Source organism: Hemitrygon akajei, chromosome 8 (assembly GCF_048418815.1).
Source record: "Hemitrygon akajei chromosome 8, sHemAka1.3, whole genome shotgun sequence".
Classification (NCBI taxonomy): domain Eukaryota; kingdom Metazoa; phylum Chordata; class Chondrichthyes; order Myliobatiformes; family Dasyatidae; genus Hemitrygon; species Hemitrygon akajei.
This window is the reverse complement of record NC_133131.1, coordinates 66,965,938-66,979,617: the sequence shown is the minus strand read 5'-3', so window position 1 is coordinate 66,979,617 and position 13,680 is coordinate 66,965,938. Positions and strand designations below refer to the sequence as shown.

The following is a 13,680-nucleotide window of genomic DNA, read 5'->3' as shown; positions in this document are numbered from 1 at the left end:
GCAGTTATCCATAGATATCTATATCAGATGGGGCATAAAATATTTTGAGCTGAGAACTTTGTGGACAGTGAATCCAATATCACCACAAGATGGAAGCAAGAATTCACAATATGTTAAATGGAAGGTGCAAAATTGTTTGTCCTCCCAATGCATCAACTGAGAAGCTTGTATCCAACTTAATTTCTTACTTTCATCTCAATGGAAAATTAAAAAACTGAAGCAAAGAATTAAAGGTATATAAATGTTGTTAAATTGTTTTTCTTAACAAAGTGGAAGTTTTTGAAGATTTGATAGTGAATTTCAATTAAAACTGTTGAACTTTTGCAGGAGAATTGGAGCAACTTAAAATTGAAAATGAATTGAAGATTAACCAACTCACAGAGGCTTTGGTAATCTTTAAAATTATTTTATATCATTTTATATTTGCACATATATAACAAATCTAATTTTTGCAATCAAAGTTCTTGATTTTCAAATTAAATATCCATTGTAAATTGAATGTGTTTTTTTATAGGAAAACAAATCAAAAAGTAAAGAAAAATTAGAGGAAGAACTAGCAAATGAAAAGTTAGAAAGCAGAAAGTATTTTGAAGAATCGGAAATGGAAAAGAAAATAAGAAATGACTTACAAGTCAGTCTGTATTTCTGTGTCATTACACACAAAGAATTTGAAATGCCAGAATATTTAGTATATATTTGTTCATAGGCTAAAGTGAAAGTAGGAACTGATTAGACTAAAATATAAAGATATGAATAACATAAAAAGGGGGATTGTTAAGAACTTGCTTGATGGCTGTTTGTCACCTGAAGAAAAATACATGTGTATTCATCAACTGAGAAAATAATTGGAAAGTTAAGTATCTTTCTAAAGATAATGTTGTATTGACTATTAAACAGCACAAATTAACATAGAAATGACCATATTTATTAAGTTTCAAACTTTACTGCCTTTGCTACTTTAATGCAAGGCATTGGTAATTATACCAATATAACAAATACTCACCCCTCAAAAGAGAATCAGGATAAGAAGTTGCTGTATGCATGCAAGCATGAGACAAATCACATCTTTTTATAATTGAAGAGGACAAAATTTGATTGTTTCAGTAAAAATATTGTTCCTAATCAGTAGATGATAAAAAATAGTAATGTTTGGATATTAATCTCATGAAATTGAAAATTGTTTTCAATTCTGTTTTCAAGATTTTCCACACCATGTGTTTTCTAATTCCTCTGCTCCCTTCTGGAAATGCATGAGAGTGGAATTAGACTATAAACTGACCACATGATATGCCAATCTATCAAAGTCACAGGGAGGAATTTGATAATACTGAAATATATAACAAATTCATTCCACTTTGACTCTGGAGGATGTACTTCAAATTGATGCTCAATCTTACTATTATGACAAAGAGTACAGCCTGTATTAATTGCATGGTTATTGCCCTAGCAGGAGCCTTATGTGGCTTGCACTAATTAAAACCAGGTGGTGCTATTGGGTACTCATTCTGTTACCTAGAAGGAAGGTGTTGTGTGCTTGCAATTAGTGGTAAAAGACATTCTACTAATTTGGGAAATGCGCTGGAATCCAACAAAAAGTGATGGTAGTGATGAATTGGATTGCTATTGTTGATATGATTGAAAGATGTTCCTCACAACTGAAGATGCTAGGAATTTTGAGACATAAATAATCAGCAGTGGGAGGATGTAATCAAAATTAATGCCTAGAAAAAAACCTGAGGATCACTGTGCTGTAAATCATTTAGGAACATTACAGATCTGGTCAGAGTTAGTGAATTCCATTTCATTTCAGTGATTGCACCAATAGCTACACATCCTACCATTAATAGGTTACTGGCTGCCACAGCACTTGCATTCTGCAGAAAAGCAAGGAAAATAAGCAGACTGATGTGGGAACTGGAGCAATTTCAACAGAGCTAGGAAAGTAAAAAGGAATCCTTAAAGGGTATAAGGTAAGATTCTGTAGGCTTGTAATAGATGCTACTTACTAACCTGTCTCTGGAGAAGGAAAAGGAGAAAATTAGAAACAGAAAGGTAGGGCTAAAGACACACCATGCAAAGATGAAAACATTATGGAAATTGGTAACCTAGGTACTATAAGCAGTTAAGTAATAGTGAATATGTCATGGCAATCAAAACTTTGAGTATCATATTAAAGATTAATGCTCCAAACTTTCAGTCGGATGGGCAAAAAAGTAAAATATTGCCTGTATTGTTAATTTACCTAAGGCAACACATTTTAAGAACATTGTATTTTTTTTTGCAGGATAGTGTGGCGATATTGGTACATAAAACAGAAGATCTACAAAAAAGTGTAGACAAACTAATGAAAGAAAATGAAAACCTAAAGGAAATAGCTGAAAACAATGAGGTGTGCATAAATTAAGAAATTCTGAGATTCAAATTGAAATTACAACTGCTGAATTAATGTCAAATCATTATGTACAACCTTTGGTGGTTGCTGTTACTCTGACAAAGTGGTTCCTTGTGATATTTAGCCAAGTAGAGGGTGGTGCAAAGGAGTCTGATGTCCAAAAACAGTTCTTTTCCTGTTAATGGGTCTGGCATTTGATGAAGTTGCATTTACAGTAGCAAATTTCCTTAATTGTTGAAGGGTAATCTACATATTCAATATTTTAGCTAGGTTTATAAGGAAAATAAGACAATACTAAGTGGAGTTAAAATCATGTTCTGATACACCTACAACAGTAAACCCATGTTTTAGGATAAGTCTTAGAGACCTACAGATTTTTCAGTACCTATAAAAACATTCTAAAAATTGTAGTTCATAAGGTCCAATGTATATTTTTGTGAGGACACCCATCTGTATATTTGTGTGTATGAGGCCCAAGATGTCATGCAAAAGAGAACTTGCTTCATAAGTATGTATCAGATGTGGTCTGTGGGTCACAATTGTGTTGAAAGTAGGGGCATGTCAGAAGGAAAATTATTACTCCAACTTCAAAGAAGTGGCATGTAAGTGGTATTCACATGTAACTTCTATCATTAGAGAAGGATTTCAAGTTGTGAATATTCGATGAGATTGGGAACAGAAATGAAGATTGTAATTGGGGACATGCAGGTAGGGGAAATGCTGGATAGATCCTAGGAAAAGCTGCAGTGGCCCCATTACTGAACTTCACAAAGTGGACCTTCTCAGATAGGTTTCCTTTAAGTTATGATCTATGCAGTCTTCCTTCTACGTAAATGAACTATTTCATTCACTGGTCAGAGAATCTTAGAGGTAGCATTAAGGTGTGCACTGAATGTCATATGCACCGAGGAACTGGAAATCACAAACTTAGAGGATCACAACAGCAAGGCCAATATTCATGAAGAAAATCCATTACATAGTGCTCATGGGTGATATAATTTCTAGGCTATAAATGTTTGCAATGCAGACAGTAATAAATTGTAACTAAATGGAGAAACATTAAAAGGGGCATGTACCAAATTGGAGTTCATGGGCAACTCTTATTAATTTTACATTTAGAGAATATCATGGGATTAAACAAAAGTAGAGTTAGTGGTTAGTGGTTTAATCTTGCAATATTACCAGACAGATTAGGAGTGGATTGTTGGTTGTGGAGGCAAAGGAAGAAGGGGTTAATGGTGGACTGGTTGTTAATGAATATTTGATGAGAACCATGATGACTTTATTGTTGATTTTTAAAAAAGTTATATTACATATATGCAGCCCAAACCACCATCAGAATAAATCTTTAAAAAAAAAACTACACTCTTGTGGAAGTGTTCATTTAAGCACCTAACCTTCTTTCTTTTTTCTTTCATAACTGTTTCTCTTTCCCAAGGTGCTGCTTAACTTGCTGAGCACTTCCAGTATTTTATGTTTTTATTTCAAATAACTTCCAGTTTCATTCAATCACCATCTGTTTATTCAGACCATCATCAACTCGAAGATGAATTAAATTTATTTCAGCCTGAAATGCAGGAAATCTGGGGCTTTCTTCTTTGTATATCCATGACAGATCAAACCACTATGTATGAAACATAGAACAGTAGAGCAAAGTATAGGTTATTTGATTCACTATTTTGTGCTGAAGACCACCTTCTTGAACTGAAGCTCTGCATTTTTGTGTAAATCTGAATACCATATGCAACTTTTTAGCCATCATAAAATACACTTACTCCCATTTTTGTCATAGCTATCTTTAACCCAGTTTCAATCCTGCTAATCCTGAAATGCTACCACAAATAAGTGTTTTTAGGCCCAATTTTTCTTACTATGTTTTGTCTACCAACTTGTTTGAAATTGAAATGCCATGTTCATTCCTACAGTTTCTCCTGTTTACTCATCACTTTATTCTGGTTAATTGACTTTGGTCTTTTGCTCCCCAGTCACACCATTTTCTGAAATACATCTTATGGAAATGTTTGTTTAATGATGAACTGCAATTAAAAAAATAAATTACAAAAAAAAGCTATTCTTTAGTATGAAAGTTTCCCTTTCCAATTTCTCCAGATTCTCTTATTGCACTCAGTGATTCTTAATCTCTGACCCTTTATGCAAACTCTGCCACTCTGTACTTCAGTCATGGTGTCATAAATGTCTTAATCTTGCTGTCTAGAATTCCTGTCATATATCCTTGCATTGTTTTCTTTTGAATATCTCCTCAATGACCACCTTGAGGCCAAATATTTACTCATTTAATGCTAGCACGGTGGCTTGTTGATTTCTGTTTTTTTTTCCCCTATTCATCACACATTTAATGTCTGAATCACTATTTAAATAGTCTGAAGGAACTATCTTATCAATGTGCTGCTAGGTCTCAACCTAGAGGAATAATTGTTATATTTTTTAAAACAAATAAAGTTTGTAATAAAATATTACTCCACTTTATTTTCTTAATAGAATATACATTCTGAGCTTCAAAGACAGATAGCTAATGCACTTGGAACAGAAAAGGATTGTTTTGAACAAATGAACATCTTGAAGACAGAGCACGAGGAAGAAAGGTAAATAAGGTAAAAAAAAAGATTTCTGTAAGACTTCAGATGCTGTAACCTGGAGAAAAAAGGAAACTGCTGGAGCAACTCAGCAGGTCAGGTAGCATTTGTGGAGAAAAAGAATAGGCAATGTCCTGATGCAGACTCTTAGCCAAGGAATGGGTATATATCCTGTTTACATACAGCTAGGTTTTTCTATTATCTTCATCATCAACTTTTTGGATATCCTGAATCTCAATTATATTTACCTCTTGAGATTCTAATGGCACCTGAAGATACTGACATAGTGGGACAGCAGTGACTGACCAGAATTCGGTTCTGACTTCTTGTGATGTTTGCACCTTCACCATGTGACCACATGGGTTTCCCCCCGGCATTCCATTTCCCCCACACCTCAAAGGTGCAATGATTGGTAGATTAATATTTCTCTGGGAGGATGGACCAAATGCCTGTCTCATAAGAAAATGTGTAAAATGATGCAAGGTACTCATTTTGGCCCCCAGTCATGCTGCTATCAACACAAGTAAATTTTCTGTCTGACACCTGATTGCCCTCACCTTTTAGAACAATTTTTCCTTTTTATGTACCTTTTTTAATATATGCAAATTCATTTATGTTTGTCTCCAGTATTTTCTCCTCTTCTTCCTTTGCCTTTTTCATTTCCCATCTGAACTTTTTGGAAATGGTTCAAAGATTCATTTATTATCAAAGTACCGGTATGTTTCCAAGAACAGCTTGAAATTTGTATTCTCCAGATAGCCATGTAAACAAGAAAGAATGTGAAAGTCGTTCAGAGAGAAACATCAAACCCACCCCCACCTGTACAAATACAAACAGTAACCCAATCATTAACTCCCCCCCTCAAAAACAGAATAGGAACATCACCCCCCCCCCCAAAAAAGCAAATCCTCTCCCACACCAAAAAAAGAGACAAACATCAACCGCCACTCTCCCTGCACACAACAAAACAGAAGAGGAACGGGTGATTAAAAAAAACACTAAAAACCACAAGTCTGAAAAAATCCATAGTCCAATCCATAAATGTGGAACTATGATATCATCTGGCGACATCACCAACATGCATCGAAAGAGAAAAAAAAAGGACACCACACAAGACAGAGGCCTACCCGCCTGCCACAGCAAGCCACACAGCGATGGTCTGCTCACAGAATCCTTCTCTGGCAGTGATCAAAAGGCAGGCAGTGCTGAAACTCTTGCTCCCGCATTCACCTCAATGTCTCAATCTGCCTCAACCCTTTAATTGGTGATTAATGGACGCTTTAAACAGCGAAGTGGAGTCAAATATCAGCTCACGCCCATCTTGAAGTTTCTTTGCATCGATGCTGACTGAGTATATGTTTGCTTCCAAGAATCTTCTTGGAGATAGTAAAGTGCTGGATCATTCAAATAATCTCCAAATTGTAAATCACAGGCTCCAACTCTTAACAGCCCCAGAAACACATTTAAGGTGAAAAACAGATGTAAAAGTAGTGAAAAGGGTATTTTCAGGAGCTATTTGGAAGATGTCAACTGAGGGACCATTGTACGCTGGCGCTCTTGACCAGAAAATCCTATATAAAAAAAACATTAACTTGTACTAACAATTTGACATCTGCCATATGCTGCTTCATTTTATATTATGTGCAATTTATCCAGTAAGTGGCAGTCCACGTGCCTGAAGCTCCTGTCCTTTTTTCATGTTAGAAGTTGCTGCTTTGTGCAGTTGTGCTAGAATAACCTGGGAAAGTAAATGCATTGCATGTCATTGATGCAGCCACTGAGTATTAATGGTGGAGGGAATTGATATTTAGGGTGGTGGGTGAGGTACCAATCAAATAGGTGTAATAAAGTACTGACCTCCAGCACCTGATGAGATGTATGCCAGATTGCTATGTGGGGAAGAAAGATTTATGGGACTCTGGCATATTTTTAAATCTTCAGCCACAGCTGACTTATCAAATGACTGGAGGACATAAAATGTCATATTCGTATTCAAGAAGGGCACTAGAAATAAACCATGTAGTTGTGAGTCTAATTATTAGAAAAAATTAGAAGACATTGGAAAGAAATTAGAGGGGTAGGGTTAATCTCATTAGTAAGGACAAAGATTTATCAAAGACAGTCAGCGTAGTTGTGTTAGAGAGAGAACCTTTCAAATAATTTGAAACTTAAGAGTTAACAAAAAAATCTGAGGAGATTAATGCAGCGACTGAAGCCTACATGGACTTCAGTAATGTCTTTGACAAGGCCCCACATCAGAGACTGCTTCAAAAGGTCAACATTCTTTTTATTATCAATGCATGTGTAAATTACCTTGAGATTTTTTTGCTTATAAGCAGCCACAAACAAGAAACCAAAAGAAATCAATCTTAAAAAAAAACATCCAATGCACAGGGGGAAAAAAACAAATCAAATCATGCAAATAAGAAAGGAAGCATCAGCACTCAGAACAAAATTGAGTCCATAAACCTGAAGTCTGGCGAAGCAAGAGTTGGCCCATAGTCAGTCCATCATAGAGGCAAATCACCACGAAGCCTGAAGCAGCTGGGGCACAACACAGCCTCAGACTCAGCACCGAGGAGAGTGGAGTAAATGCCGTGGAGAAAACTGGCTTGACCCTTACCTCTGGTCCCGATACCTTGCCTTTTCAGTCCATCTAGCCAGGTGTTTAAATTGGCCATGTACCAGGTTGTCACCCAAACTTGGGCCTGAGCCCCACCAGCTTTTCTCTACTCCCCTCACTCCAACTAAGTCTCCAATTATGACTTCAACCTCGCTCCAGCTTTGTCGTGCACGCCTTGAACCTCAGATCAGCTTCGCCTTTGCTGGCCTCTTAATTGTTTGCAGTGATCATTTACCACAATTTTTCATATAAAAAGTGTTATTTAGTTGAATTTCTTGCTTTGAGAACCACCAGTAAGCTGTTGCTCATGGTTTTATAAGGTTATCACACATATGAACAAGGAGAATTTGGCAAATTTTATCCAAAACTGGCTTGCTAGTAAGAGGCAGAAAGTGATAGTAGAGGGTCAGTTCTGTGATTGATTGTCTGTGACAATGATCAGAGCCATTTATAATATACATTAGTGATTTGGATGTGAATGCAGGAGGCAAGTACATTTGCAGATAGCACTAAGATTGGTAGTGTGGTTGATAGTGAAGAGAATAATCAGTTTACAGACATATTAGTCATTTGGTAGTATGGACTGAGCAGTGACAGATGGAATTTAATCATGAAACAAATGTAGTTTGAAGAATTTTGAGAGAGCTAATAAAAATAAGATATAGCCAATGAATATTTGGGCCTTGGGGAACAGGAGGATCTCAGTGTACAAGTCCAAGGATCCTTGAAGGTGGATAAAGTGAAGAAGGTATGTGGGATACTTGCTTTCATTAGCTGGAGCATAGAATACAAGAGCAATATTATAAAAGATTGATGAGGCCACTGATAGAATACTGTGTAGGGTACTGGCTGCCACACAGAAAGATAGGATTGTTGGTGGAGTTGCTGCAGTGGCAATCTACCAGTATAGTGCCTGGGATTAAATGTTTCAGTTATGAGAGACTAGATAAGGTAGGTTTCTTTTCTTTGGAGTAGTGATAGCTGAAGGTGGGGGAGTGGGGTGGGCTGATTGAGGTATACAAAATTGAGGGGTATAGATATGGTATATAATTGCAGAGATATCTAAAACTGGCGGGTATAAGATTAGATTAAAGGGTAAAAGGTTTAGAGGGAATCTGAGAAAGCACTTTTTCCACCCAGAACATAGTTGCAATCTGGAATGCATTGCTTGAATGGATGAGAAAGCGAGATATTCACACATTTAATAAGTATCTACATGAGATTTTGATTTTCCAAGATATAGGAGGCTACATACTAAGAGCTGATAAACAGGATTAGTGTAGATATGTACTTGATGGTTGGCATGGATATGGTGGGCCAAAGTTGCCTGTTCTTACAATTATGACTGATTTTACATGACTCTGGATGGTGTCAATTCTCTTGAATCTTGAAGTTATACACATCAGGACAAATGAAAAGTAATTCACCACAGTTTTGATTAGTATTTTGTAGATGATTGAAAAGTTTTAATGTCAGGATGTGAATTACACAGCAGAATATACCCAGCTTGTGTACCACCCCTGCAGCTTCAATATTTATGTGGCTAGTTGATTTTTCTGGTTATTGCTGATCAAGGATGTTAATGGTTGGGATTCAACAAAGGTAATGCCATTGCATGTCTAGGGTATTTCCCAATACTCTAGGGTAGGGTATTGCCCAATTTCCCTCGGGATCAATAAAGTATGTCTGTCTGTAACTAGCTAGACCCACCCCTGTTGATGATGGTCAAAATCAGAATCAGGTTTATTATCACTGACCTACCTATTGTGAAATTTGTTGTATTTGTGGTAACAGTATAATGCAAGACAAAAATTACAATGTTACAATAAAAAATAAATAATGCAAAAGGAATAGGGAGGTAGTGTTAATGGGTTTATAGACCATTCAGAAGTCTGGAGGGGATGAAACTTCCCAAAATGTTGAATGTGTTTCTGTGCTCTTGTATCTCCTAGCACTTTAGTGACACATGCATTACCTCAGTCCTATCTATTGCGTGAATTTGTTATTTGTTCATTTTAAGTTTGGCAAGATAATTGAATGCTGTTGAGAACAAGTCACCATCTTGATAAGTTTGTAATTTGGAAATCGAAATAGGATTGTGGCTGTAGCTTTTACCATCACTGTCATTGTTTGTATTCTTCTATTAGTTCATGATAAGTGCAGGCATTATAGCAAATGCCTGATTTGCAGTGCAAAACTTTTGAACATGTGTTTCTTTTTGCAGAAAAAGATACAATAAGCTCTATTCAGATTACAACATTCTGTTAGCAGAGAAGGCAGCTCTTTTGCAAGACCTAAGCAATGAAAGTGCAAAAATTAAAGATCTCCAAAAGAAACTTGAAGTAGGTGATATTATTAATGTTCCTGAGATAATGCATAAAAAAACAATCCTCATGAGGGAGACAGAGGGAGGGGGAGGAGGCAAGTAGATTTGAAAGATAAATTGAAATGCAGGACCATTTAAATGTGTGCTATGAACCATCCACAAAATCCAGCACCATCTCACAAACCTGTGACTGTTATCACCAAGGAGGACAAAATCAGCAGGTACATGTGAATGCCGTGGTGACTTGGAATTCTCAACAGCACCTGTAAGTTAATAACTTGGAAATATATTGATAGGTCTAAGTCATAGGCCATTCCGTCTACTGCACTGTAGGGTTACCTTCACCAGAAAAATGCTGGTGATTCAAGCAGCAGCTCACCACCACCTTTTCAAGATCAATTTAAGATGGAGAGAAATTTTTAGTTGTTCAGATTTTGTCAGATTTGTTTTTTTGAAAATACATGAGAAAGAATATACTTCTTTGGAAATGGTGCAATGTCAATTAACTGGCTTGGGTCCTGAGATGATTTATCTAATGGGGAGAAATTAATACAGTTTATAGGAATGAGAGATCTCACTTAATAATTTATTGTTTGCATGTAATCTTGGCTAAACAATAGTGGTCTTGGCAACTGAGTGTAGCACAAAGGAGCCTGTTTTGTACTTGGATCAAAAAGAACTTAAACTATGTACTGCCATGATTCATTGTCCGTCACAGGGCAAGTTGTGCTAGTTTAGAGATCCCTTCAATGCCTGTTGGTTGCCTGAAGGAACTATCCAAAACTAATTAAAAAATAGAAAGTTCTGCCTTCTAAGCAAATTAACCAGCAGAGTCAATTTGCTGTAACAATCGCCAAGTATGCATTGGCTTAGCTTAGAGTATGTAAAAATACAAGACAAATAATACAAGACAAATAATTCAATAAGATCACCTCTTATCCATCTAATACATTTTGAATATAGACTGACCATAATCTCTCCTGATAGGATACTGATACATGGAAATTCAAATCCATGTAGAAAATCACTCATTCCTGCGTAAGGTGGCCAATGTCACATGCCAGTATATCTGCCATAGGAGCACCTCTATTATGCCCTATCCTGACATCCTCAAAAGGATCTCATTGATCCACCAAATATTAAAAAAGGTATTGATATAATCAAAGCTTAAAAAGCTTTATTTCTGGTAGGTTTATTTTAGATCATTTTCACGTTTTATAGACATTCTCGTAAATAGGGATAACGTCATTCTTCTAGCAATGCAGGTTTTCCTAATGAATTATACAATATACGTAATTGTAGTTCTGCTAACTATCCATTACCTTCTTTTAAAATATTGATGCCACCCATGCAGATCAATGATGTTACTTAAAATAAAAATAGAAAATGCTCAGCAGGTTAGGTCCTGGATATGCCTTTCCAGGATGTCTAACATTTCCTGAGTTTACTTACAATATGTAAAATCATATGAGGTGCTATATTATTTTCATTTGTACTTCCAGTTAAAACTGTTAGAAGCTACATTCACTTAACCTATCATTTTGTCTTTTTCCACTCAGACTCTGACGCCTTTCTGTCCTGTTCCCATCATCTGTCACTTTGTATTTTGCATATATTGAACATATTTTGCTTCTTTTGGCATTAGAAATTTGAATATAAAGAAGAATTGGCAAAGAAAGAGATAGAAGCACTGAAGGAACAAAATTATCAACAAAGGTGAGATCTGGTTGGAATGACTAAGTGGTTTAATAGAGTCACAGAGCACTATAGGACAGAAACAGGCCTCTTTATCCACCTTTTCCGAGGTGAACTGTTCTGCCTAGTCCCATTGACCTGCACCTGGACCACAGCCCTTCATGCCCCTCCCATCCATGCACTTATCTAAATTTCCTTTAAATGGATCACAGGTTAAGGGTAAAAGCTGAAATGTTTAAAGGGAACTTCAATCAGTAGGTCATGAGAATGTGGAATGAGCTGCAGGTGGAAGTAGTGGATGCAGATTCAATTTCAACATTCAAGAGAAGTTTGGATAAGTACGTCGGCAGTTCAGGTGCAAATAGTCCTCACTGTACAGGCTCCATTTTCCCTGGGAGAGAGCTAAATGATCCAAAGATCTTAAGCCATCTCTCCTGCACCATCTCCTTAGTCATGTGTTAATCTGTTATCTTTTTCTGTCCTCACTAGCATGTGGCATGGGTAGCAATCCTGTCATTTAATTTAGTACCTAACTTCCTGAACTCACTTTGCAGAACCTCATCACCCTTCCTGTCAATGTCATTGGTACTGATTTGGATCACGACTTTTGGCAGTTCACACTCCACTTTAAGAGTGCTATGGACTCAATCCAAAATGTCCATGACCCTGGGATCATGGAGGCAACATACTATCCAGGAAAGCTCATTTGCATCCACAGAACCTTCTATTTATTCCCCTAACCAATGAATCCCCTATTGCTACTGCTTACCACTTCTCTCCCCTTCCTTTCTGAATCACAAAGCTAGCCTGGCTGTTGGAGTTTCCCTCTTCTCGGACTTCCCTCTCCCCTTCCCCCAACAGTATCCAAAACAGTATACTTTTTATTGAGGGGAACAACCACAAGGTACCCTGTAGTGGCTGCCTATCCCTTTCTCCTCTGCTGATGGTCATCCTGTTACCTGTGTCCTGCACCTTAGGTGTAACTACTTCCCTGTATCTTATGTCAATCATCCTCTCAGCCTCCCAAATGATCCAGAGTTCATCCAGTTCCACTTCCCTAAAACAATCTGTAAGAAGCTGCAGCTGGATGCACTTCTTACAGATGTAGTCATCAGGGACACCAGAGGTCACCCTGTTTTCCCACATCCCATGATAGGATTATTCCACTGTCCTGTCTGGCATTCCCACTGCTCTAATTGCACAATGAGAAAGAAAGAAACTTACCAGAATCTCACCTTACCCTCTGTACCTTGAGCCAAAGCCTCAGTCTGCCCATTTAAGACTATGGTAGCTTGCACAATGGTTGTTTGGCTTAATCTTAACTTTTTATTGGTTGTTGCCAAGTGCCTAATTACCCAACAATTTCAAGCCTGCTGAATATTCCAACTAGCCCCACTGACTTTTTTAAAACTCATGCTCACAAACCACAAGCCAGTCTTAAATGTTTTAAAAATTATATGTACAATAGTTAAATATTGTTTTGTGCTCAATTGGCTTATATCATATACTTGACATTTAAAAAGCTTTAAAACTGCTTTCCTGGGTGAAAAGTTTCTCTGAATATTCTAAATAAAGCACTGGTAAGATTTTTTTACAACAGATTCTGAACCAGAAAACTTACATTTGCAAACATTTATATACTTAGAGAAGAACTAAAGGCATTAGAGAACATATTAAAACAACAAGATCAATCAACTGTTAGAAAGCTTGGAGAAAAAGAAGAAAGTGTAAGTTTCTGTTGTTTTTTCCCTCTTACTATGTAGTTATAGCTATTATTAACTTTAGTATTTAGTATTTTGAAGGAACATGTATTCCTTTTGAATATATGAACATTAGGTGAGGTCAAAGTAAGGACTAATATTTGTGGAATTTATAATTCAAAAAGAAAGTAGAAAATAATTCGGATATTGATGTTGAGATTCATGCACAGCTTTGTTAAATGATTATTGCATGTCACCCCACCAACCATTTTAATTATAGGCAAGTTGCTGCAAAATTTTTTTTTATCACCTGGGAACCTGATGGTACTTTTGAAAGCTTTTTACATTCT

The 13,680-nt window shown here is 36.6% G+C and overlaps 1 protein-coding gene across 1 annotated transcript in view; it reads left to right on the top strand.

The window, feature by feature from the left end:
- sycp1 (synaptonemal complex protein 1) overlaps positions 1-13,680 on the top strand; it is a 275,829-nt gene that overhangs the window by 132,298 nt on the left and 129,851 nt on the right. Inside the window, exons 15-21 of the mRNA XM_073055277.1 lie at positions 328-389; positions 515-631; positions 2,285-2,389; positions 4,892-4,995; positions 9,834-9,951; positions 11,581-11,651; positions 13,276-13,357. Of these exons, the coding sequence (XP_072911378.1) occupies positions 328-389; positions 515-631; positions 2,285-2,389; positions 4,892-4,995; positions 9,834-9,951; positions 11,581-11,651; positions 13,276-13,357 (659 nt within the window). The remainder of the gene's footprint in view (positions 1-327; positions 390-514; positions 632-2,284; positions 2,390-4,891; positions 4,996-9,833; positions 9,952-11,580; positions 11,652-13,275; positions 13,358-13,680) is intronic.